Source organism: Myotis myotis, unplaced genomic scaffold (assembly GCF_014108235.1).
Source record: "Myotis myotis isolate mMyoMyo1 unplaced genomic scaffold, mMyoMyo1.p scaffold_m19_p_18, whole genome shotgun sequence".
Taxonomy (NCBI): Eukaryota; Metazoa; Chordata; class Mammalia; order Chiroptera; family Vespertilionidae; genus Myotis; species Myotis myotis.
In genome coordinates this window covers 616,256-642,192 of record NW_023416322.1, presented here as the reverse complement: position 1 = coordinate 642,192, position 25,937 = coordinate 616,256, and the positions used below count along the sequence as shown (strand labels likewise).

The 25,937-nt window shown below is 47.2% G+C and overlaps 1 protein-coding gene and 1 pseudogene across 3 annotated transcripts in view; both read right to left on the bottom strand.

Moving 5' to 3' along the window:
* The window catches only part of ATF6 (activating transcription factor 6), a 143,535-nt gene that overhangs the window by 44,364 nt on the left and 73,234 nt on the right, over positions 1-25,937 (bottom strand). For 2 of the 3 annotated variants that reach the window (XM_036342270.1, XM_036342273.1), the window contains 3 exons: positions 23,411-23,510; positions 16,945-17,012; positions 15,378-15,492 (listed from right to left, as the gene is read on the bottom strand). In XM_036342270.1, the coding sequence (XP_036198163.1) occupies positions 15,378-15,492; positions 16,945-17,012; positions 23,411-23,510 (283 nt within the window). The remainder of the gene's footprint in view (positions 1-15,377; positions 15,493-16,944; positions 17,013-23,410; positions 23,511-25,937) is intronic. The other variant, XM_036342272.1, reaches the window with a different exon arrangement.
* LOC118672680 lies at positions 19,003-20,584 on the bottom strand (annotated as a pseudogene).

Here is a 25,937-nt window from a genome sequence, read left to right as displayed (position 1 = left end):
CTTTGTTTGGAATCTTTCAGACCTTAGTGACTGTACGGTTATGCAAGTGTAACCTAATCAAGTGCATGATCTACAACACGAGATTAGCAGACAGAGCGCATGTCATCGCGGGCCGCGTGGCTCTTCTGTCACGGTGAGCTCGCAGGCAGCCCGAGGCAAGGAGAGCCACTGGCTGATCACAGCAGCTCGGTCACTGCCCAGCTGCCATCTACCATTTGTGTCCTCAACTAGCCCTCCATGTCCCTTGCCTCATCTTTTGTCTGTAAACAGGACTGGGAATACGCACTTCACTACCTGTAAGGGACTAACAAGGTGCCAAAGGTGAAAGAGGTCTGTGAACCACACAGCCTTATGTGAAGGTGTCGGTGTTTGAATAAACTGAAATGAGACAGAAAAGGGACAAGAGATGTCACCGATGGAGTCAGTAAGGGCACCGTGGATGCTGAGACAACTCTGCACTGTTGTTTATAATGTGCTTTAGACCTGAATGAGAGTGCATTTCAAAGTAACTAAAACATTAATTAGCAGCTGTCAGAGGGGAGGAGGCTGGGGGCTGGGTGAATAGTTGAAGGGATTAAGTAAAAAAAAACACACAAAAAAACAAATTCATAAACACCAAAACAGTGTGAGGATGACCAGGGGTCAGGGGATGGGGGAGGCAGGAGAGGGCCAAGGGAGGATAAATGGTGACTGAAGACTTGACTTGGGGTGGTGAACACACAACATATGGATGATGTGTTATAGAATTGGACCCCTGAAACATGTATAATTTTATTAACCAATCTCACCCTAATAAAGTCAATAGAAGTGGAAGGAAAGAAGGAAGGAAACTCAAGCTCACAAGTCAGAAAGGAAGTACAAATCAAAATAGTAGTTTGGTAGCATTTTTTACCTATCAAACTGGGAACTCTTCTTATCACAATACCTACAGTTTTTGGATTTAAGTAAAATAAGTAGTTTCATAAGCAAACTTGATAAATGAGGGACAATATTAAAATATATATAAAAAACCAAAAAAATTAGCAAAAAGCCTTTTAAAAGTCATGCTTCTTAGATAAGACATTTTTTTAAAGCACGTATCTTTCAAAACTCATATATTCACATTTTTCTCAAGCTAGAGAAAAAATTAGACTAAAAGGCCATGAAAGTGCAGATAACAAAATGGCCAAACTTCAGACCCAAGTAAGCTGTAAAGTTTCAAAACAAGAGATCTGTGTCCCTTTCAAAGGAGACTAAAGAAATTATTCTTGCCTCTGAAGATTTTGCATAAAGGTATATATACTAAACAGAAATTTCCAATAAATAAATAATATGCCTTAAGAAAATAAACCATTCTTCTAAGCATGTCTTAGATATTTATCGAGGCATTACTTTAGGAAATACCACTGCTATTTTGTTTTTGTTTTTTTTTGTTTTTTTTTTTATAAATATATTTTATTGATTTTTTTTTTTTTTTTACAGCGAGGAAGGGAGAGGGATAGAGAGTTAGAAACATCAATGAGAGAGAAACATCGATCAGCTGCCTCCTGCACACCCCCCACTGGGGATGTGCCCGCAACCAAGGTACATGCCCTTGACCGGAATCGAACCTGGGACCCCTCAGTCCGCAGGCTGACGCTCTAGCCACTGAGCCAAACCGGTTAGGGCTTGTTTTTTTTTTTTAAATAATTATTGTTGAAGGTATTACATATGTACCCTTTTTTCCCCCATGGACTGCCGGGAGCCGGTCCATCCTTGCTGTTTCAAGGGACCTGGCATATATGGCATACTGTTCTTAATATGTTTGCTCACCTTCTTGGCAGTATGTGTTTTAACCAAGGTCACCTCTCTGAGAAAGGTTGTTTCCCCAGGTAGGGATTTTCCCCTGAAGTTAGGGAGGGAATAAAACCCCTTAACTAAGTGCCAGGCGGGTAATTAATCACTTTAACTACGAACAATCATGCTTAAGCTACATAATCTTTACTCCCTGGAATGGAGATAAGAAACGCCCTAACCTTTGGAATAGAGATTGATAGGATTGGAATCAACTGGTATAAATACAGATGTAACAAGACAACAGGACACAGAACCTAGACACAGAACCCAGACACAGAACCTAGACACAGAAGAACTTCGCTGGAGAGAACATGGCAAAAGATCCTGGACAGAAACTGGAGACAGAACCTAGCGAGAGAACATGGCAAAAGATCCTGGACTGAACCTGACTACAGAAATTGGCAAGAGAACCTGGCTAGAACCTGGTGACTGAACCTGGCTGGAGATCCTGGATAGAACCTGGCAGGAGAACCTATCTATGCTGATCAACAGAACCTGGCTGGAGAACCCAACTATGCTGATCAACTGAACGCTGCCTCCGTGTCATTCTTTCATCGCCGACTCCATCCACACCTTTGGGGACCCCTGGACCTGCTGGGGTTGGACCCCAGCAATGGACCTCCTCCAGCCTGCCCCCATCCCAGGCCCTCGCTGCCCCACTGTCTGTGTCCATGGGCCATGCATATATGCATACAGGTCCTTGGTTGACTACCTCCCACCATCCCACCCTCCCCTGCCTTCCGAGATTCCGCACTCTGTTCCATGCTTCCACGTCTCTGTATCCACTCCATTCATCAGTTTATTTTGTTACAGTGGGGCCTTGACTGACGAGTTTAATTCATTCCAAGACCGAGCTCGTTAAGGAGCTCGTTAACTCAAATTACTCTGTCAACTCAATGCAAAAAATCTGCCGAGAGACAGCTGGTATCTCAAAAAACTCGTTAGTCGGGACACTTGTAAGTCAAGGCCCCACTGTATTTAGATTCCACATATGAGTACGATCATGTGACACTTGTCTTTCTCTGACTGACTTATTTCCCTTAGTATAAAACTCACCAGGTCCCTTCATGCTGTCCCAAAGGGTAAGAGATCCTTCTCTTTTACAGCTGCATAGTATTCCCTGGTATAAATGTACCACAGTTTTTTATCCACTCATCTACTGATGGCACTTGGGCTGTTTCCAGATCTTAGCTATTGTAAACTGTGCTGCTATGAACATAGGGGTGCGTACATTCTTTCTGATGGGTGTTTCGGATTTCTTAGGATATATTCCTAGAAGTGGGATCACTGGGTCAAATGGCAGTTCCATATTTAATTTTTGAGGAAACTCAATACTGTTTTCCATAATGGCTGCATCAGTCTGCATTCCCACTAGCAGTGCACTAGGGTTCCCTTTTCTCCACATCCTCGCCAGCACTTGTCATTTGTTGAAGTGCTGATGGTAGCCATTATGACAGGTGTCAGGTGATACCTCATTGTCCTTTGAATTAGCATCTCTCTGATGATCAGTGGCATTGAGCATGTTTTCATCTGTCTCTTGGCCTCTGTATGTCCACTTTGGAGAAGTGTCTACTTAGGTCCTTTGCCCATTTTTTACTTGGATTGTTTGCCTTCCTATTGTTAAGTTGTATGAGTTCCTTATATACTTTGGATATTAAACCTTTACTAGATGTATCATTGCCAAACATGTTCTCCCATACAGTGGGCTCCCTTTTCGTTTTGTTGGAATGTGCAGAAGCGTATGTATTTTGATTGTATTATTATTTTGATGTAGTCCCATTTGTTTATTTTCTCCTTAGTTTTCTTTGCCTTAGGAGATGTATCCATAAACACAGTGCTAAAAGAGATGTCTGAGGTTTTGCTACATACGGTTTCTTCTAAGATTTTTATGGTTTCACAACTTACATTTATTATCCATTTTGAGTTATTCTTGTGTATGAGGTAAGTTGGTGGTCTAGTTTCATTTTTTTGCATGTATCTGTCCAATTTTCCCAATATGTATATTTATTGAAGAGACTGTCTTGCCTCCATTGTATACTCTTGTCTACTTGGTCAAATATTAATTGGGCATAATGTCTTGGATCAATTTGTGGGTCTCTGTTCTGTTCCATTGATCTATATGCCTATTCTTATGCCAGTACTAGGCTGTTTTGATTACGGTGGCTTTGTAGTATAACTTAATATCTGGTATTGTGATTCTTCCAACTTTGTTTTTTGTTCTCAAGATTGCTGCAGCTATTCGGGGTCCTTTTTGGTTCCATATGAATTTTTGGAGTATTTGTTCTAGATCTGTGAAATATGCTGTTGGTATTTTAATAGGGATTGCATTGAATCTGTGGATTGCGTGGGGTAGTATGGACATTTTAATGATGTTGAGTCTACCAATCCATTAACATGGTATATACTTCCACTTGTTTATATCTTCTTCTCTCTCTTTTTACAACGTCATGTAGTTTTCTGAATACAGGTCTTTTACCTCCTTGGTAAAGTTTATTCCCAAGTATCTTAATTTTTTTGTTGCAATGGTAAATGGAATTTGTTTAGTTTATCTTTCTGAGAATTCATTATGGGTGTATAAAAAAACATCGATTTTTGGGTGTTGCTTTTGTATCCTGTTACATTGTCTAATTCATTGATTAAATCTAGTAGTTATTTGATGGAGTCTTTAGGGTTTTCTATGTACAATATCACGCTGTCTGTGAATAATGAGAGTTTTACTTCCTCCTTTCCAATTTGGATGCCTTTTATTTCTTCTTCTTGTCTGAACACTGTGGCTAGGACTTCCAGTATTATGTTGAGTAAGAGTGGTGAATAACAGTGGACATCACTGTCTTGTTCCTGTTCTTAGGGGAAATGGTTTTAGTTTTTGCCCATTGAGTATGATGTTCGCTGTAGGTTTGTCATATATGGCCTTTAACCTGTTGAGATATGCTCCCACTATTCGCTGAGTTTTTTTTATCAAAAATGGGTGTTGGATTTTGTCAAATGCCTTTTCTCTGTCTATTGATACGAGCATGTGATTTTTATCTCTCAATCTGTTTGTGATGTATCACATTTATTGTTTTGCAAATATTGTGCCAGGTCTGCATCCCTGGAATAAATCTCACTTGGTCATGGTGTATAATCTTTTTAATATATTGCTGGATGCGATTTGCTAATATTTTGCTGAGGATTTTAGCATCTATGTTCATCAGGGATATAGACCTGTAATTCTCTTTCTTTGTAGTGTCTTCATCTGGTTTTGAAATCAGGATAATGCTGGCCTCATAAAAAAAGAGCTTGGAAGTGTTCCTTGCTCTTGGATACTTTGGAGTAGTTTGAGGAGGATAGGTGTTAGTTTTTCTTTGACTGTTTGGTAAAACTCCCCTGTGAAGCCGTCCAGACCCAGGCTTTTGTTTGCTAGGAGTGTTTTGATTACTGATTCCATTTCATCAGTTGTTATTGGCCAATTCAGGTTTTCTGATTCTTCCTGATTCAGTTTTGGGAGACGATTTTTCTAGGAATTTGCCCATTTCACCCACATTGCCCCACTTGTTGGCATATAGTTTGTTCATAGTATTTCCTTACAATCCTTTGTATTTCTGTGGTGTCAATGGTTATTTCTTTGCTTTCATTTCTGATATTATTTATTTGGGTCCTCTCTTTGTTTCTTGATGAGTCTGGCTAATGGTTTGTCAATTTTGTTTATCCTTTCAAAGAACCAGCTCTTGGTTTCATTGATTTTTTTATTTTTGATTTTTTAGTCTCTATGTCATTTATTTCTGCTCTAATCTTTATTATTTCCTTCCTTCTACTTACTCTGGACTTTCCTTGTTATCTTTCAAGTTGTTTAAGTTGTAGGGTTAAATAATTTATTGTTTATTTTTTCTTGGTTTTTGAGGTAGGCCAATAGTGCTATAAACTTCCCTCTGAGGACTGCTTTTGCTGTGTCCCAGATATTTTGGGTCATTGTGTGTTCATTTTCATTTGTTTCCAGGAAGTTTTTTATTTTTTTCTTGATCTCGTTGGTAAACCATTTATTGTTTAATAACATACTACTTAACCTCCATGTGTTGAATGTTTTGTGGCGTCTTTACTGTAATTGATTTCTAATTTCATTCCACTGTGATCTGAGAAGATGCTTTATATGATTTCAATCATCTTGAACTTGTAGAGACTTGTTTGCGTCCTAACATGTGGTCTATCTTTGTTAATGATCCATGTGCACTTGAGAAGAAGGTGGTATATTCTTCAGTTTTGGGGTGAAATGTTCTATAAATGTAAATTAAATCCATTTGATCCAGTGTATCATTTAGAGTCACTATTTCTTGTTATGCTTTTGTCTGGAAGATCTAGCCAGTGAAGTCAGCGGGGTGTTAAAGTCCCTACTCTGATTGTATTGTTGTTGATCTCTCTGTTATAGGCCTCTAGAAAAAAAAATTTTTATGCATTTAGGTCCTCCTAGATTGGGTGCATATATGTTTACCAGGGTTATATTCTCTTGTTGGATCAATCCCTTTAGTATATGCTTTGTTGTCCCTTGTGATGGCCTTCATGCTTAAGTCTATTTTGTCAGATATGAGTATTACTACTCCAGCTTTTTTCTTTCCCATTTGCATGGAAAAAAATTTTCCATCCCTTCACTCTCATCCAGTGTGTGTCTTTTGTTCTGAGGTGGGTCTCTTGTAGATAGCATATAGTTGGGTCATGTTTTTGTATCCATTCAGCTACCCAATGCCTTTTGAGTAGAGCATTTAATCCATTTACATTCAGGGTTATTATTAATAGGTACTTACTTATTGCCATTTTAATTCTGTATGGCTAGGATTCTCTCTTTCTTCTCATCACAGCAGTCCCTTTAGCATTTCTTGTAATGCTGGCTTGGTGGTGATAACTCCGTTAGCCATTTTTTTTGTCCGGGAAGCTCTTTATTTGACCATCTATTCTGAATGATAGCCTGCTGGATATAGTAATCTTGGTCTCAGATCCTTGCTTCCTATTACCTTGAGTACTTCATGCCATTCCCTTCTGGCCTGTAGAGTTTCTGATGAGATATCAGGTGTCAGCTTTATGGGGGTTCTTTTGTAGGTAACAGTTTGCTTTTCTCTTGCTGCCTTTAAGATTCTTTGTCTTTAATTTTTAGCATTTTAAAATATGAAGTGTCTGGGCATGGGCCTATTTGGGTTCTTCTTGCTTGGGGTTCTCTGTGCCTCCTGAACTTGTGTGACTTTTTCCTTCACCAGGTTAGGGAAGTTTTCTGCCATTACTTCTTCAAACATGTTCTCTATCCCTCCTCCCTTTCTGCCTCTTCTGGCACACCTGCTATTCAAATATTGTTATGTTTCATGTTGTCCCATAGCTCCCTTATGCTGTCCTCCTGTTTTTTTTCTTTTTGGTTCTCTGATTGATTTTTTCAACCCTGTCTTCTAATTCACTGATTTGATCCTCAACTTCCCCTAATTTGCTGTGTATTCCTCCAATGTGTTCTTTATCTGTGCTATGGCATTCTTTATTTCTGTTTTCATAATTACTATATCTTTTCTCATGCTGTTGAGCATTTTTACTTTATTCTGAACTCTGTATCAGAAACATTTCTTATCTCCATTTCATTTATCTCTTCTTCTGGAGAATTCTCTTGTTCTTTCATTTGTGGGTTGTTTCTTTGTCTTCTCATTTTGGCTGCCTGTTTGGGTCTGTGACTATGTAGTAGGCAGATCTGCTATGCCTCTCAATCTCTAGTGCAGGACAGTGTCAAACGCTGTTTCTGACTAATTAGGTTAGGCAAAGACTCAAAGCCTCCAGAGGATGCCTCTGTCTATAGACTGATAGGATTCCATCTTGATTCCCTCAGGCAATCATCCTGGTGGGGCAATTGCTTCTGCCTGGAGTCTAACTATTATTCTCAGTCTCTTAATTGGCCTCAGAAACGTCACATCGTGGGGTAAGGTGTTTTCTAAAAGGGTGGGTCAACTGTCTTCCCCCCAGGCAAGGTCGCCTGTATAACAAATGTCTGTGTAAGAAAGATGACCTCCACAGCATGAGGAATGACTTAGCACAGGAAACCAGGGTGTCTGCCTTCTGAGCTCTGACCCCAGAGCCCCTGATCCTGGCTTTCTGCTCACACAGCTCATCCACTCTGCCCTCCCTCTCCAGGAGCACAAGGTGGGTGGCTCCACAGGGAATTTTGTACTTTGGCCTTTAAGAGGGTGCCTGAGTTTCCAGCTGTCTCTCCCTAGCAGACAGCAACCCCACTGCTTTACACAGCCAGATGTTATTTGGGCACCCTTCTCAGTTCTGATGCTCTCTACTGGGGGACCCAGCTTGGGGATGAGACCCCAGAGTTCTCAGTGGCAATCCTCCATCACTGAGGTATCTTTCTGGAACTTCAGTTGCTGTCTGTGGGAGCTCGGCCAGTCTTTTCGTGCCTCTGCCCCTCCTACCAGTCTCTATGCAGTCTCCACTTCAGTCCTCGGTTATTAGGGTTCTCTCCAGTGAGTCTGTTGGTTATTCCGGAAATTTTTCTATATTTTAGGTGTAACTCCAGTTTGGTCCTGGGAGCGTGTCCGTGCAGCATCCACTTACTCCGACACTATTTTTAATCTGTCTAATCCCACTGCTATTTTGTGACATTCTTCTTGATGGATTTAGATGGGGATGAACTTTTGAACCAAGAACATCACCATCGACCTTCCTGCACCAGGTGGAGCCTTTCCTGCACTTTGTCTGAAGTTTGAAGTGTCAGGCTCCCACTGCCTGAGTCCTCACAGACACTGGACACCACCCTTCTCCAAAAGAGAGCAGTGAGCTCTAAGAAGAGTCTATGCCAAAATGTTTTTGCCAAATATTAAAAACTGAGATTGTCAGCACCATACACTGTAGGGACAGACGTGCATTTCACAGGGTGATGCCCACGGCTCTGAAGCTGAATTCAGAGGCAGGAACAGGCCGGCCACCTGGCGGAGCTGTGCTGGAACCCAGCCTTGCCTCAGCTGCTGCATGGACCAGTCAACAGGTTCACATTTCTTTACACAACTTAGATGTGAAAATACCCATCAAATGAGAGGATGGAAAGCGTCAAACTTCATCACTGTGACTTCTCTTAGTCACACACACCGACGGCTGTCCTGAGGGGCGGGCACTGCGCAGAGTGTCAGGGGTGGTAATGAAAGAGCATGTGGCACTTCCTGCCTTTTTTTTTTTTTTTTAATATTTCTATTGATTTCAGAGAGGAAGGGAGAGGAAAAGAGAGACAGAAACATCAATGATGAAAGAGAATCATTGATCAACTGCCTCCTGCACACTCCACACTGGGGATCAAGCCCGCAGCCCAGGCATGTGCCCTGACCAGGAATTGAACCATGACCTACTGGATCATAGGTCAATGGTCAACCACTGAGCCATGCCAGTTAGGCTCATCCTGCTTTTAAGAGGCTTGTGAGATGAATGAGAAGACAAGCCCTTTAGATCGAACAATCAGGGCCAAAAAAAGGAAAGTTCTTTAGAACCAGGGTTCAGAGTGCAATAGACAGTTCAGGAGGCCCTAAGGGCCGCTGCCCTCACTCATCAGAGGCAAGGCCCAGGCTCCTGGCCTCAGTCTGTTTCCTGCTCCAGAGGAGTGGCCACGGGTCTCACAGCAAGTCTGGGCATGAGGCAATACCAGACACACGCTCAGGTGCTCCTGCTGCTGGGGAGCCTGAAGGAACCACGTGTGAAAAAGACAGAAGTGGACTTGCCTGGGGCTGCTACTGAGTCAGGAGTGACCACAGCGGCTACAAGGACCAGGGCACATGCCAGTCATGACGTAGGAGACAGAGGGATACTTCCTGTGCTTCCTCCATTACAATAAGACCCTACTACTTAAGATTACCCTTCGAGTCCACACATATGATACATATAATGAATTTTTATAAGAGACCAAGAAGGGATACAACACCCAAATATGGCACTTTCTCTGGAATACATAAAGCACTCATGAAGTGGGGAGAGACATCCCTGAGGCAGGCCGCAGCTATGGCTCAGGTTCTCATGTGTAGCTTCCATTGTGTGTATATTTGAAACAGGTGGAAAGGGACAGGTACTGGAAACAGAGGTTACAGAAGTCAAAAGTGTTCCCTAGGTAGCATCCGTCTCAAGGAAAGAAGCATGGGAAGGAGTGAGGATGATGCTAACGTGGCCTCTGTAGTCACCGGCACCAGAGAGCCTGCTCTTGATGGGAAGCAGCCAGGGGAAGGCTCCCTTCTCCAGGGACCAGTGGGCTGGACAGTCTTTCAGGGTGTGCTGGGGTCTGATGAAGAAATGCCCTCCTCCCACCTTCTTGCCAGTGCTGCCTCACACTCTGCAGGCACCTGCATGTCCGACCAATTACAGCTTCATTCGTGAATATCTGTTTCTGAAACCCTTCTCTCCTAAATACACTAAATGCTTCCTCGTACAGAAAGCGTTAAGAGAAAATATGCCTTAAACTTGACTGGACTTTTTCTTATTAATGTATCAGTTATACCACATTCAACATGACTTGGAAGAAAAGTTATATTTTACCACCCTTCCCCCAAATCACAGTAAAACAGTCAGAGAGAGGAGAGAAAGAGAAGCTATGACAGGAGACAAGCTGGGATTCCCAGAACTAAATAGAGTAGGGGAGGTTACCGAGTGGGGTGCCACTTCCATGAGAGTCAAAGGGATGAGCCGGGCGAGGTCTGCAGGCCCACGGGGGGCGCAGGAGCACCCTCTCCCTCGGGAGCAAGTCTGTGCTGGAAGGCACTCAGCTCTACTGTAATGGGATCAGGCAGGACGGGGGTGAGGGGGACGTCTGGGAAAGCGGTTCATTAACTATAACAATTAACACTAAACAACGGACTGCTGCTTCAAGAAGCATCACTTCTTTCATTTTCATTTCAGCAAGAACAAAAGAACAACCCAGAATTTAAGAACCAAATTCCTTTCCCATGACATAGTCTACGGTTGTCAGAATGAAATTAACTCCGTGCCCCACTCTGAAAACAAACCAAGAAAGAGAAAAAGGATGTTGTCTCTAACGACTGTTAACTAATGAAGTTCACCAAGATGTAATAATCAGTCACCAGGAAATGAATCCAAACAATGAGAGTCCTAATAGTTCCACGAATGTGAGAAAGACTGTTTCTACCAGAACGTGAAGGTTACGGGGGATCAACAATTCTCCAACAGCACTTTACACTAATGGGCATCAGCTCTCACACAGGCAGACGTGTAAACTAATGGGCACAGCTCTCACACATGCAGACGTGTAAACTAGTGGGCATCAGCTCTCACACATGCAGACGTGTAAACTAGTGGGCACTAGCTCTCACACAGGCAGACGTGTAAACTAATGGGAAGTAGCTCTCACACAGGCAGATGTGTAAACTAATGGGAACTAGTTCTCACACGTGCAGACGTGTAAACTAATGGGAACTAGCTCTCACACATCCAGATATGTAAACTAATGGGAACTAGCTCTCACAAGGCAGACGTGTAAACTAATGGGAAGTAGCTCTCACACAGGCATACGTGTAAACTAATGGGAACTAGCTCTCACACAGGCAGATATGTAAACTAATGGGAACTAGTTCTCACACAGGCAGACGTGTAAACTAATGGGAAGTAGCTCTCACACAGGCAGACATGTAAACTAATGGGAAGTAGCTCTCACAGATGCAGACGTGTAAACTAATGGGAACTAGCTCTCACACAGGCAGACGTGTAAACTAATGGGAACTAGCTCTCACACAGACAGATATGTAAACTAATGGGAACTATCTCTCACACAGGCAGACGTGTTAACTAATGGGAAGTAGCTCTCACACAGGCAGACGTGTAAACTAATGGGAACTAGCTCTCACACAGGCAGACGTGCAAACTAATGGGAACTAGCTCTCACACAGGCAGACGTGTAAACTAATGGGAAGTAGCTCTCACACAGGCAGACGTGTAAACTAATGGGAACTAGCTCTCACACAGGCAGATATGTAAACTAATGGGAAGTAGCTCTCACACAGGCAGACGTGTAAACTAATGGGAAGTAGCTCTCACACAGGCAGACGTGTAACTAATGGGAAGTAGCTCTCACACAGGCAGACGTGTAAACTAATGGGAACTAGCTCTCACACAGACAGATATGTAAACTAATGGGAACTAGCTCTCAAACAGGCAGACGTGTAAACTAATGGGAAGTAGCTCTCACACAGGCAGACGTGTAAACTAATGGGAACTAGCTCTCACACAGGCAGACGTGTAAACTAATGGGAAGTAGCTCTCACACAGGCAGACGTGTAAACTAATGGGAACTAGCTCTCACACAGGCAGATATGTAAACTAATGGGAACTAGCTCTCACACAGGCAGACGTGTAAACTAATGGGAACTAGCTCTCACACAGGCAGACGTGTAAACTAATGGGAACTAGCTCTCACACAGGCAGATATGTAAACTAATGGAAGTAGCTCTCACACAGGCAGATATGTAAACTAATGGGAAGTAGCTCTCACACACGCAGACGTGTAAACTAATGGGAAGTAGCTCTCACACGTGCAGGCGTGTAAACTAATGGGAACTAGCTCTCACACAGGCATACGTGTAAACTAATGGGAACTAGCTCTCACACAGGCAGATATGTAAACTAATGGGAACTAGCTCTCACACAGGCAGACGTGTAAACTAATGGGAAGTAGCTCTCACACAGGCAGACGTGCAAACTAATGGGAACTAGCTCTCACACGTGCAGGCGTGTAAACTAATGGGAACTAGTTCTCACACATGCAGACGTGTAAACTAATGGGAACTAGCTCTCACACAGGCAGACGTGTAAACTAATGGGAAGTAGCTCTCACACAGGCAGATGTGTAAACTAATGGGAACTAGCTCTCACACATGCAGACGTGTAAACTAATGGGAACTAGCTCTCACACATCCAGATATGTAAACTAATGGGAACTAGCTCTCACACAGGCAGACGTGTAAACTAATGGGAACTAGCTCTCACACAGGCAGACGTGTAAACTAATGGGAAGTAGCTCTCACACAGGCAGATGTGTAAACTAATGGGAAGTAGCTCTCACACAGGCAGACGTGTAAACTAATGGGAACTAGCTCTCACACAGGCAGACGTGTAAACTAATGGGAAGTAGCTCTCACACAGGCAGACGTGTAAACTAATGGGAACTAGCTCTCACACAGGCAGACGTGTAAACTAATGGGAACTAGCTCTCACACAGGCAGACGTGTAAACTAATGGGAACTAGCTCTCACACAGACAGATATGTAAACTAATGGGAACTAGCTCTCACACAGGCAGACATGTAAACTAATGGGAACTAGCTCTCACACAGGCAGACGTGTAAACTAATGGGAAGTAGCTCTCACACAGGCAGACGTGTAAACTAATGGGAACTAGCTCTCACACAGGCAGACGTGTAAACTAATGGGAACTAGCTCTCACACAGGCAGACGTGTAAACTAATGGAAACTAGCTCTCACACAGGCAGACGTGTCAAGCATATACTGAAGAACTCCATCACCTTCCTCCATAAGAACAGTCCCTGAACAAACAGGCGTGTTTTCTCCCTAACAAGTACGTGTTCTCTTCCCTAGGAACCCACTACTCACCCGACTTCAGCCCGTGGCTGCACACCTGCTGTTCCTAACAGATACTTTCCTGTTCTGATGAAATGGCAAAGTTATCCTGAACCTAAGTGTTCAGTATCTGAGTGTTCAAACATCCCTCTGGAGTAACTTCTGTTGCATTTACTTCAATGCGTTCATCCTCACATCCCTCAAGTGTCTTCTTCACGGTGCTGGACCCCGTATTTAAGTTCCCTCTTACTCCACTTTGAACAGAACTGTGTGGGCCCTGAAGCAGGTGCCTGGTCTCACCAGCCAGCAGTTGCTGAGTGCGTCTGGAAACCCACTCTCGACTGCCCCCTGCTGCTGAAGTGACTGTGGCTGCTGCTGCGGCAGAAACACACCCCTGGGTCCTGAGGCCAAAAACACATGAAAAGCTTGATTTCCCTCATCTTCAAGGGTCAAGTCTCTGCTCCTAGAGTCCCGGGCGCCTGGGCAGTGACACCTGAGGAAGAGAACAGGCTTCCTGTCCAGTGGTGACAGCAGCAGACAGCGCACTGTGGACGCCACTGCGGGAACACGCTTATTTAGATCCATTCCCTTCCACATTCTTAAAGCAATAAAAATAAAAATAAAAACCTAGAATATAAACCAGCAAGTCTAGCTCATTCATTTGTTCCTGGTTTAACAGAGAGCACAGAAATATTCACACGGCGACTCCATGAAGAATATGTTTTTGTTTTGTAGTAAAAATGGAATAAATTGTGATGTGTTTTTCCATTCATTTTAACATGTAACATTCAGAAGTGCTTGTATAAACACTGACTTTTACATAACCTGACTAGTATCTGACACGTCCTTCACCAACAGGAGTAAACATTTGCTGAAGGAGAGAGAGGAACAGAACCTCAGGACCCAGAACCAAACATCCCAGGACCACTGCTCTACCCCACCTACAGCCACTGGACTACCCCGCCCACAGCCACTGCACTACCCCGCCCACAGCCACTGCACTACCCCGCCACAGCCACTGCACTTCCCCGCCCACGGCCACTGCACTTCCCCGCCCACGGTCACTGCACTACCCCGCCCATGGCCACTGCACTGCCCAGTCCACGGCCACTGGACTACCCCGCCCACGGCCACTGGACTACCCCGCCCACAGCCACTGCACTACCCCGCCCACAGCCACTGCACTACCCCGCCCACGGCCACTGCACTGCCCAGCCCACGGCCACTGCACTAACCAGCCCAGGACCACTGCACTAACCAGCCCATGGCCACTGCACTACCCCGCCCACAGCCACTGCACTGCCCAGCCCACGGCCACTGCACTGCCCCGCCCACAGCCACTGCACTACCGTGTCCATAGCCACTGCACTAACCACAACCCATGGCTGCTGCACTACCCAGCCCACGGCCATTGCACTAACCAGCCCAGGACCACTGCACTAACCAGCCCACGTCCACTGCACTACCCAGCCCACGGCCACTGCACTACGCAGCCCACGGCCACTGCACTAACCAGCCCATGGCCACTGCACTAACCAGCCCAGGACCACTGCACTAACCAGCCCACGGCCACTGCACTACCCAGCCCACGGCCACTGCACTAACCAGCCCACGGCCACTGCACTAACCAGCCCATGGCCATCCGAAACCCACTTGTGCGACTTCAATTTCTCATTAACCGCTGGGTATCCCATCACAAGCCTAAACAGAAACCTATGTTTTTACCTCCCCTTTGGTTTTAAACAAACAGTATGGCTAAGGGATGACAACAACATCAGTGAGGAGTTTATGTTGCCTAAAGACACAGTCCCTGCCTGGCACCAACCCCACGCTCACCCTCACGGTGGCAATGGGTCCGGCAGGTGCTGCAGCACTGCGCCAGCTCCATGCGCTCCCACGGCTCCCTTCACAGCCTTATCCCCCAGGGCTCAGCCCAACACCCTGTACAGAGCAGGTGCTCAAAAACGTGTCCTTTAACCTTCCAAATGCACTTACCCTTCGAAATGACACGACGTAAAACGTGTCTCCCCGTCTGTGGATGGCATCAAAGAAGTCTTGGTAGCTTCGGGGGGAAGCGTAGTACACTTGGAGCTCCCTCCCCGAGGGCCTGCTGAGAGAGGAGGCGGCGTTCTTATACCACAGACGGTCACAGTGTCTCAGAAGCATCCATTCTAAGCCTGCGTCTGCCTATGGGAATCTCAACCAAAATATGAGCAGCCTTTCAGCAGTTTTCTAGAAGAGTTTGAAAGCCCAAGGTCAGAGAGCTCTAAGATTCAATTCACTGAGGCTGACTCACTTCTGAGTGGAGACTCAGGTAGTCACGTGCGCTGGGAGGCACGGGGAGGTCACGGGAGCATCAGCCAGCAGCTTCCTGCACCGGCGGGCGTGCCACTGGGTCTCTGTGAACAATGCGTCTGACAGCACCGCTCCCCACTGTCAGCTTAGGACTCGAGAACACGCCGGCCTGGCTGTGCCTGCCTGCCCTCCTCTTCCAGGGGGTGTCCTTGGGGAGGCCCAGCTCTGAGCAACCCTGGTTTCCTCGCCAACAAAAGGACTGCAACGGGTGGAGGCTGAGAGGCGTGCATGAAGCACCCGGCCTGCTCGGCGGCACTGCTCAGCTCCGCTCTCTGCCACCTCGCTGCAGAGCCAGGACAGAGCGCCCAGCACCTCCGACCACGCCCGGCCCAAGATCCACTCCGACGACAGTGACACAGCTCTCAGCAATAAGGGTCTTTCACTGTTTAGCACAATAAGCCAACACACATAGGTTAAAGGAGAGTTAAAGAAATAATGCTTATTTTTCTCAAAAAAAAAAAAAAGCTTACATGTTTTTTTCTACATTCTTCTTTTGTGTTTTCAATGAATTTATTTTTTTTCCATTAATTTTTGTTAACTTAGGAGGAGAAAAGAGTAGCCTAAAAGGAAATTAATTATAAGTGAGTCCTAAGAACTTCCTTTGAAATAATTCCATCTGCTCACTAGGCCATTTCTGACTATAGTGTCTTGAATATACAGTCAATTATTACTCATGACATTTATGTTCTGTGGACACTGACTCAGCAAACAGTGAACCACTCCCCTAAGGGACAGCAGGGTCAGCAAGACCCTGGCTGCAGCGCTGTCATTGACTGACCAACGTGTCACCTGGTTTTCTGTGTTCTGTTCAGATACCTTCTGACCATGTACTGTTTGCTCGCTAACTCTGACCTCGGGTGGCTCTGGTCTGACTGAAGCTCCCCCAACAAGCCGTTTCTCCCGGGTCACCGATCCACCCTCCAGCGCCGGGAACATCAGCACTCCCCGCACTTGGGCCATTTTAAACAGGGAAATTGCCAACCAAAAGCACAGGGATGTGGGGACCATGGCACTGACACCTGGGAAGGACACCTGCTCCAGGAAGCAGGGCGCTGCCCTGGTGACCTCACCTGGGAACAGCTACGCACATTTGCAAACGACCATGAATGCAATTCGCGTATGGATTTTGGGGTCACAAGGACATCTTAGCAAGCAGGTGGGTTCACAGATACAGAATCCATGACCAGGTGCAGCCACACTCTCTCACCTGATGCTGGTGGTCTCTGTGTACTGGACAGCTACGAGCTGAGAGCCGGAGCCCTGTCCCAGAGCGCCCTGGAAGAAACAAAGGACTCAATGTAATGAAATCACATGAAGGCCTTCCGATACTGACTCATTCTACATTCACGTCTAATGAACTCTCATTAAAGCATTCATATAGTTTTTTTCATGAATAGTCTGACATATGGAGTTTATATGACTCAGCGCCAACACAGAAATCAGAACTCCTGTGGTCTCATTCTGGACTGAGGGGTGTGTCCTATGGAGGTTATGACATTTAAGACACTTCCCATAAAGTTTTTTTTAAAATAGCCCAAAAGCTTAGTCCAAGCATCACAAGTTTTATGACCAGGTCATATAAGTATTATTGAAAATATAACAATTTATGCTTGTTAAAATAATTATTTTCCCATTGAAAAGTTCCTGAAGTACGAAAGATCCTTAATAAAGCTAGATCCTACTGTTTACTGAGTTAAACGCAAAAACCTTCATGCCTAAATACAGCTATGGATGAAGCCATCATTAAGGAGAGTTCCCCAAAATAAGCAAGACTTGTCCCTAGACTCAGACATGACCAGGCTGTAAAAAGCTGACTCACACAGACATTAGGCAAATAGAAACTGGACAAGCCATGTAGCTATCAAAGACTTAACACCAATTAACATAGAAACCTCTGAAAAACTGGTAGAGTTTTGACATTAGTAGTTATAGGGATTGGACAAAAGATCAAAATCAGCAAAAATGTGAGTTAGACAGTACCATGGAAATGAGATTTTACATAACACTTTCAGTTTTGTTGTAGATTTGTCCACTTTTCCATCTAGTCCTGTCACAGTTTTGCTTTATGTATGTTGAAGCTTTGTTATTAGGAGCCTATGTATTTAGAACTCTGTCTTCTTCATTAAACGTGCTCTCATCACTATGAAACTTCCATTGTCACCTCTTGTAATATTCTCTGTCTGGAAGTCTACTTTGTCTGATTAATGTAGCCACAGCAGCTTTCTAATACTTAATGTTTGCACAGTATCACACTTTTTCACCCATTAATTTTTCATCTATGTGTGCTTATATATAAAATGAGAGGCCCGCTGCGCGAAATTCGTGCACTGGGGGGAGGGAGGGTCCCTCAGCCCGGCCCGTGCCCTCTCACAGTCCAGGACCCCTTGGGGAATGTCCGACTGCCGGCTTAGGCCCCGGGGGGGGGGGGGGGCGGGGATCAGGCCTAAGCCAGCAGTCGGACATCCCTCTCACAATCTTCGATCCCTCACTCCTTACCACCCACTTGCTCACTCCTTATTGCTTGGCTCACTGCTCCTTAGCACTGCTGTGGAGGCGGGAGAGGCTCCCACCACCGCTGCTGCACTCACCAGCCGTGAGCCAGGCTTCTGGCTGAGCCACTGCTCCCCCTGTGGAAGCGCACTGACCACCAGAGGGCAGCTCCTTCATTGAGCAACTGCCCCTGGTGGTCAGTGCGCATCATAGAGACTAGTCGTTCCAGTTGTTCTGCCGTAATGGTCACTTAGGCTTTTATTATACAGACTAGAGGCCCAGTGCACGAAAATTCGTGCACACGTAGAGTCCCTAGGCCTGGCCAGTGATAAGGGCCTACCAGGTTCCCCGCCTGCCTGCCTCCCCATCACCTCCTTCCCTCGCTCCCTCAGCAACTTGCCACAGCTGCTGGTCACCTGCCATGTTCTGTGCCACTCCCTGGTGGTCAGCACACATCATAACGAGCAATCAAACTCCCCGTCTCCCAAACTCCCGAGGGGACACTTTGCATATTAGCCTTTTATATATATAGACTAGAGGCCCAGTGCACACAAATTTGTGCACTCGGGTGGGTCCCTCAGCCCGGCCTGTGCTCTCTCGCAGTCTGGGGCCCATTGGGGGCCCCTTCCCCTGGCTGCTGGCACCAGTTTTCCTCTGGCGCCTGGAACCCAGGCCTTCGCTCTTCGCCGGGAGGGGCCGGCGTGGCGGGCGAGGGGCTTAGCATTTTTTTTTTTTTTTTGCCAAGGGGAGCATGGGGTCCATTTATTGGGGGGGGTCAGTCAAAGGAGGGGCTGGCTAGGGTGGGGTAGGGCAGCAGCTTGTCTGGCCCCCCAGAGAAACCCAATTTGAGTCCAGGGCCTCGTCCGCTTCGAAGCCAAAGTCTTCCTCCACCTTTATCTGCATGGAGGCCAGCTCCGGAGTCAGTGGGACTCCTGCCCGGCACCCTTCCCATGGTGCTCGCCACCTCTTCCGCCCGCTGGGCCCCTTGCCAGGGGCCGGGCTGCTGGCTTCTGCGGGCACTGGCGTCCTCCTGGGCGGGGACAGCCCCTCTTTCTCCGGAGGCTCGTTCTCAGCATTGCCTGGGGTGGGGGTGTCTGTGCCCTGGCTGCCCTCGTCCTCCGGTAAGATGGTGAACTGGCTGGCCCGGTAGTCGTCGCCGTAGGAGTCCAGGACCTTCATGAGGAACCTCCGCTCCTGCTGGAGTCTTCGTGTTATCCTCTGTACCTGATGGAGCCTGTTCAGGACCCACTCGTTCACCTGCTCGATCTCCCTGCAGCGCCAACCCAGCACCTGGTACTTCCTGCGATTGAGGCCGCCGCCGGCCTCGGGCTGCCTCCTCCTCTTTGTCTCGCTCCTGGAGGCTGGAGCTGCCTAGACCCCCAGACACAAACTCCACTTCGGACTCAAGCTCGCTCTCCAGGATGTGACCACCGAACAGCAGAGGCAGCGCCAGCTCCGAGCCGGGAGGTGCTGAGAACTCCTCAAAGCCCATGTCTGCCATGGTCCCCTCTCTCTGCTCCAGCTCTATTTCTCCCCGGCTCCCAGCACAGAACTTCCAACCTTGCAAATCTCTAGGTTAAAGTGGCTCACAAAACGACACGCCCCATCCGATTCCACAGCCCAGCACCCGGGCCCCGGCCGCTAAGCCTCCTGGGAGTTGTAGTTCTCTATTTCCGGCTCGCCTCCCTCGCCCCACCCCCACCCCGAGTCCCAGCTGAAAGGCCTTGCTTGCTGGTCTAACGCCGCCGCCAGGCGTCTGAGTCGCCTCCGTCTTGATTCCGGCCCCGGTACCGCGCCGTCTGACCGCGGCGACTCTCCGCTTGGGAGGCCCGGTCCTCTCCGCGGACTCTCCGCAGGCCCCGGGGGCATGGCGGAGGCTGGCGTGGTGGGCTTCCCTCTTTGCTCGTCGCTCGCCACGCCAGCCTTCGCTTACTGCTCCTGCGCCTACATATGCAAATTAACTGCCATCTTTCTTGGCAGTTAATTTGCATATCACCCTAATTAGCCAATGGGAAGCGTAGCAAAGGTACGGTCAATTACCCTTTTGTCTTTTATTAGATAGGATGTTATTTCTTGCAAACAGCATACAGTTGGGTCTTACCTTTAAAGAACCTGGTTTGACCATCTCTCCCTTTACACTGACGGGTTTATTTACTCTATTACATTTATTGCGAAGGTGGCTGGGCTTACGTCTACTATCGTGGTCTGTATTTTCTATTTGCTGTGTATGTGTTGGTTCTCTGCTGCTTTCTTTTGGTCAAATACATTGTTTAGTGTCCCAGTCACATCTCCTGCGCTGGTTCGTAGTGTGACTTCTTACAGGTGGCTCTGGAGACTATACTTTGATCTTTAAGTTACCACAGCCAACCCTGAAGTATGATCTGAACATATAAAAGCTTTGTAAGAGTACATTGTATTTACTACCTCTATACCTTTCTGTTCTTACTGTCGTGTATTTTACTCCTACATAACCTGTAAACCCCACCAAAAAACTGTTCTGAGTTTTGCTTTAAAAAAAACACAAGTCTCCGAAAGACATTTATATACACACAAACACAAAATAAAGATACTTAAAGGGGGCATTTCTGTTCACCAAACATTCACCAATCCTGGTGCTCCTCCTCGTGCAGCAGGGTTCTACCTGAGACCATTTAGTCCAAACATCCTCCTTTAGTATTTCTTGTCATACAGATCTTCTAGAGAGAAAGTATAATAGTTTCGTCCATCTGGAAATATCTTTATTTTGCTTTCATTCTGAAAAATATTTTCACTGATTTGACCCTCTAACTTTTCTAAAAACTCAGTCTAGGAAGAGGTAGAATTATAAAATGACACAAGCCAAATCATGTATATAATGCTTAGAAATGATAGAAACTTCAAGGAAATGTCAACTCGTCAATATACAGAATATCTTAGTGTCCATCTAGCATCCGAGAGGGGAGATGTGAGGGGAAAGGCTGAGAGGAGAGAGGAACTAGGCAGCGCAGCTGCAGGCTCAGTGCTGAGGGCGAGTCAAGGAATGCTGTGAGCTCAGGTGTGGACAGCAGCCTGAGCGAGGACCCTTCTCCCTCCTCTGACTGAACGGGCCTTGTCCCCTCAGCTGACACTGGTCCTCCCCACCCCACCCGTCTTTCCTTTCCCTGTGATAGCTTTGTGTCCCACACTTCCGGCCTCTATTCACACTCACACAGACAGACGTGCCCCCAAGATGCAGAGAAAGGGACAGGAGTAAACTACAAATCTCCCTCAGATGTTCCAAGGCTGCGAAATTACACAAAATTATCTTCATTGCATTAAAATTCCTTCCAGATTATGGAACATCAACCACCGTTTACACAGTAAATTCTATTTATTCCTCTAATAAACAGAATACAATCACAAGAAATTATATCAAAAAATACAGCAAAGCAACTCATTCAGGCCAAGGATTTTAATCTAGATTCACGAAGCCCATGCATCAGCTGTGGAATTCTCCACTCTTGCCACCCTTCGCTCTTCCCTGCACAGCAAGGACATACGCCCCAAAATGATGTTGCCAAACATTTAGCCCCCAGGGTTCTGGATTCTATTTTGGTCCTGCCCACAAGCTGTGCTCGATGCACCAGATCTGGAAGCGCAAGGAGACAGAGCACTTCTCCTCTGGCCACGGTGGCCAACGTGCAGCTGTGGGAGCGTGAGTTCCCGCAGGACTGTCTGCTGCACGCCATGCCATGAGCAGCTGTGAGACGCTGCGCTGCCTGGGACACTGGCAATGATGCCAGTAGCCTCCAGAAGTCCTCGCAACCAATAAAGTTGCCATGATATGTGAACAAAGGGTATTGGGGAGGCCAGAGAGGGAAACACTGGACAATCCTAGACACTAAGGATGTCGGAACCTGAGCTCCTCTAGACCTGGCCTCTGGCCTCCTCAGTCACTGCTCAGAGGACACCATAGGGATGTGCATCAGACTGTGTGAGGGGAGAAACCAATTCTTATTCCATTAGGCTACTGAGAATTTGAGGCCAGATGTTACAATTGCCAGCGTTAATTACCTTGCCAATACCTCACTCAAGTGGAATCTCTCTAGAGCAGTGGCCGGCAAACTGCGGCTCGCAAGCCTCATGCGGCTCTTTGGCCCCTTGAGTGTGGCTCTTCCACAAATATCACGTGCGGGCGCGCATATACGGTGCGATTGAAACTTTGTGGCCCATGTGCAGAAGTCAGTATTTTGTGGAAGAGCCACACTCAAGGGGCCAAAGAGCTGCATGTGGCTCGAGAGCCACAGTTTGCCAACCACTGCTCTAGAGCAGTGGTTCTCAACCTTGGCTGCATATTAGAATCACCTGGGAATCTTTTTAAAATCCTGATTTCTGGGCCTCATCCTCCGGAAATTCTGTTTCCTTGTTATGGGGTGGGGCCACAACATTAGTAACAAAGAAACAGAATTTCCGGAGGATGAGGCCCAGAAATCAGGATTTTAAAAAGATTCCCAGGTGATTCTAATGTGCAGCCAAGGTTGAGAACCACTGCTCTAGAGCAACCTTCTCTAAACTCCTTCTCTTACAACAGCCACCAGGCCCCAATTCACTCTCCCCTCTAGCCTGCGGCTTCTTTGGAGAGCACATCTCACCCTGAGGTCACTGAAATATTTGTCTGCTTGTTGATTGTTTTTCTCTCCCACCAGAATGTAAGTGCCACGAAGGCAGGGACTGTATTACACTCACTGCTGCAGCCCCAGCATCTGGAAAAGCACCTGCCCTGTTGCCACCACCACAGGAAATGTTTGCCGGGCACTGTGATGAACAGCTGAGGATGATGGAGTGACAATGAACACCACCAACTACACGGGTCCTAAAGAAGTTCAGGGACACCTCTATGGGGAGGGCCTACCCTTCCAAGCTGCCCTGTGCTTCAACACCCTCTTTTTTAAAAGCTCTAAGAAAAAGAGACACAGTATTATCTGTTATTTCATTCGTGCCCAAATATTTGGTATGGATGTCTTGAAAGCAAGTTTGGGGGAGAGAGCAGGAAAGGCAGTGGGCCGCACAGGAAATCTGAGGGCATGCAGCCTGACCCAGTGCTGGCGACCCTGCGGAAGGGGCAGCTAAGGGTCAGGCTTCCCAACCTTCCAGGGACAGAGCATCCAGCTGGGGGAAGCCTCCCCACAGACACCAGCCCCGTGGGAGCACACGCTGAAACCCACCTGAAGAACGCGTGTTTTCTGCTGAGTGTTCATCATTCTTCTCGACTTGGTCCTCTCCACCTCGTGTCTGTGAACCCACCCTCGAAGTTCATGGTTTAACCTGTAAAACAGCTTCATTAATTTCATACATTACAGAGAAGTAAATGTCTCACCCCTGTTTAGAAATAAATTTAACCACATTCCATAGATTCCAAAGTATGCCAAGTGCCTGAGGATTCAACATTGCTTTTTGAATTGAAAAAGCTAAGATACTTGAAGCTCAGTTGTTTTTAATAACACATGAATTGCTATATGCTAACCTCCTCAGTCATGAGATCAAAATTCAAAGAAAACCATAGCCAAATACCTCCCACATAGAAACGGAGGATGAAAGTGTTTCCTGTTCCTGAGCCACTACAGGTGCAGTGGAGGCAGGTGCAGTGGAGAGAGATGGTGCAGTGGAGACAGACAGGCGTAGTGGAGACAGACAGGCGCAGTGGAGACAGACAGGCGCAGTGGAGACAGACAGGCGCAATGGAGACAGACAGGCACAGTGGAGACAGACAGGCACAGTGGAGACAGACAGGCGCAGTGGAGACAGACAGGCACAGTGGAGACAGACAGGCACAGTGGAGACAGACAGGCGCAGTGGAGACAGACAGGCGCAGTGGAGATAGACGCTGTGTAGACAGACTTCGCAGTGGAGACAGACAGGCGCAGTGGAGACAGACAGGCACAGTGGAGATAGACAGGCGCAGTGGAGACAGACAGGCACAGTGGAGATAGACGCTGTGTAGACAGACTTCGCAGTGGAGACAGAGAGGCGCAATGGAGACAGAGAGGCGCAGTGGAGACAGACAGGCACAGTGGAGACAGACAGGTGCAGTGGAGACAGACAGGCGCAGTGGAGATAGACGCTGTGTAGACAGACTTCACAGTGGAGACAGACAGGCGCAGTGGAGACAGACTTCGAGGTGGAGACAGACAGGCGCTGTGGAGACAGACAGGCGCAGTGGAGATAGACGCTGTGTAGACAGACTTCACAGTGGAGACAGACTTCACAGTGGAGACAGACAGGCGCAGTGGAGACAGACAGGCGCAGTGGAGACAGACAGGCACAGTGGAAACAGACAGGCGCAGTGGAGACAGACAGGCGCAGTGGAGACAGACAGGCGCAGTGGAGACAGACTTCGCAGTGAAGACAGACAGGCGCAGTGGAGATAGGCGCTATGGAGACAGACTTCGCAGTGGAGACAGACAGGCACAGTGGAGACAGACTTTGCAGTGGAGACAGACAGGCACAGTGGAGACAGACAGGCACAGTGGAGACAGACAGGCGCAGTGGAGATAGGCGCTGTGGAGACAGACAGGCGCAGTGGAGACAGACTTCGCAGTGAAGACAGACAGACGCAGTGGAGATAGGCGCTGTGGAGACAGACTTCGCAGTGGAGACAGACTTCGCAGTGGAGACAGACAGGCACAGTGGAGACAGACAGGCGCAGTGGAGATAGGCGCTGTGGAGACAGACTTCGCAGTGGAGACAGACTTCGCAGTGGAGACAGACAGGCACAGTGGAGACAGACAGGCGCAGTGGAGACAGACAGACGCAGTGGAGATAGACGCTGTGGAGACAGACTTCGCAGTGGAGACAGACAGGCACAGTGGAGATAGGCGCTGTGGAGACAGACTTCGCAGTGGAGACAGACAGGCACAGTGGAAACAGACAGGCGCAGTGGAGACAGACTTCACAGTGGAGACAGACAGGCGCAGTGGAGATAGGCGCAGTGGAGACAGACAGGCGCAGTGGAGACAGACTTCGCAGTGAAGACAGGCGCAGTGGAGATAGGCGCAGTGGAGACAGACTTCGCAGTGAAGACAGACAGGCGCAGTGGAGATAGGCGCTGTGGAGACAGACTTCGCAGTGGAGACAGACAGGGGCAGTGGAGATAGGCGCAGTGGGGACAGACTTCGCAGTGGAGACAGACAGGCACAGTGGAGACAGACAGGCGCAGTGGAGACAGACTTCACAGTGGAGACAGACAGGCGCAGTGGAGATAGGCGCAGTGGAGACAGACTTCGCAGTGAAGACAGACAGGCTCAGTGGAGACAGACTTCACAGTGGAGACAGACGGGGGCAGTGGAGATAGGCGCAGTGGGGACAGACTTCGCAGTGGAGACAGACAGGCGCAGTGGAGATAGGCGCAGTGGAGACAGACAGGCGCAGTGGAGACAGACAGGCGCAGTGGAGACAGACAGGTTCTGTGGAGAAGGCACAGCTCCCAGCAGCAGCAGTGTGTCGCAGCCTTTGAAACCCATCCTCTTGTGAGAAGAAAAAGAATGAGCTCAAATGCTTGGGGGAAAAGGTACTATAATCCCAGTTTTCCAATTTTCCACCCGGCAATGTACGGAGCCTGGTTCTGCTGGAACTGCACTCTGTTGTCCTTCCTCGGGAGCAGCTGAGAAGCAGTGTGACCACGTCTACTTAACTACAGTGGGTCACTACTAGTCACATAAAAACGTTAGCAGTTTCTGAAGTTCAAGGGTAGGA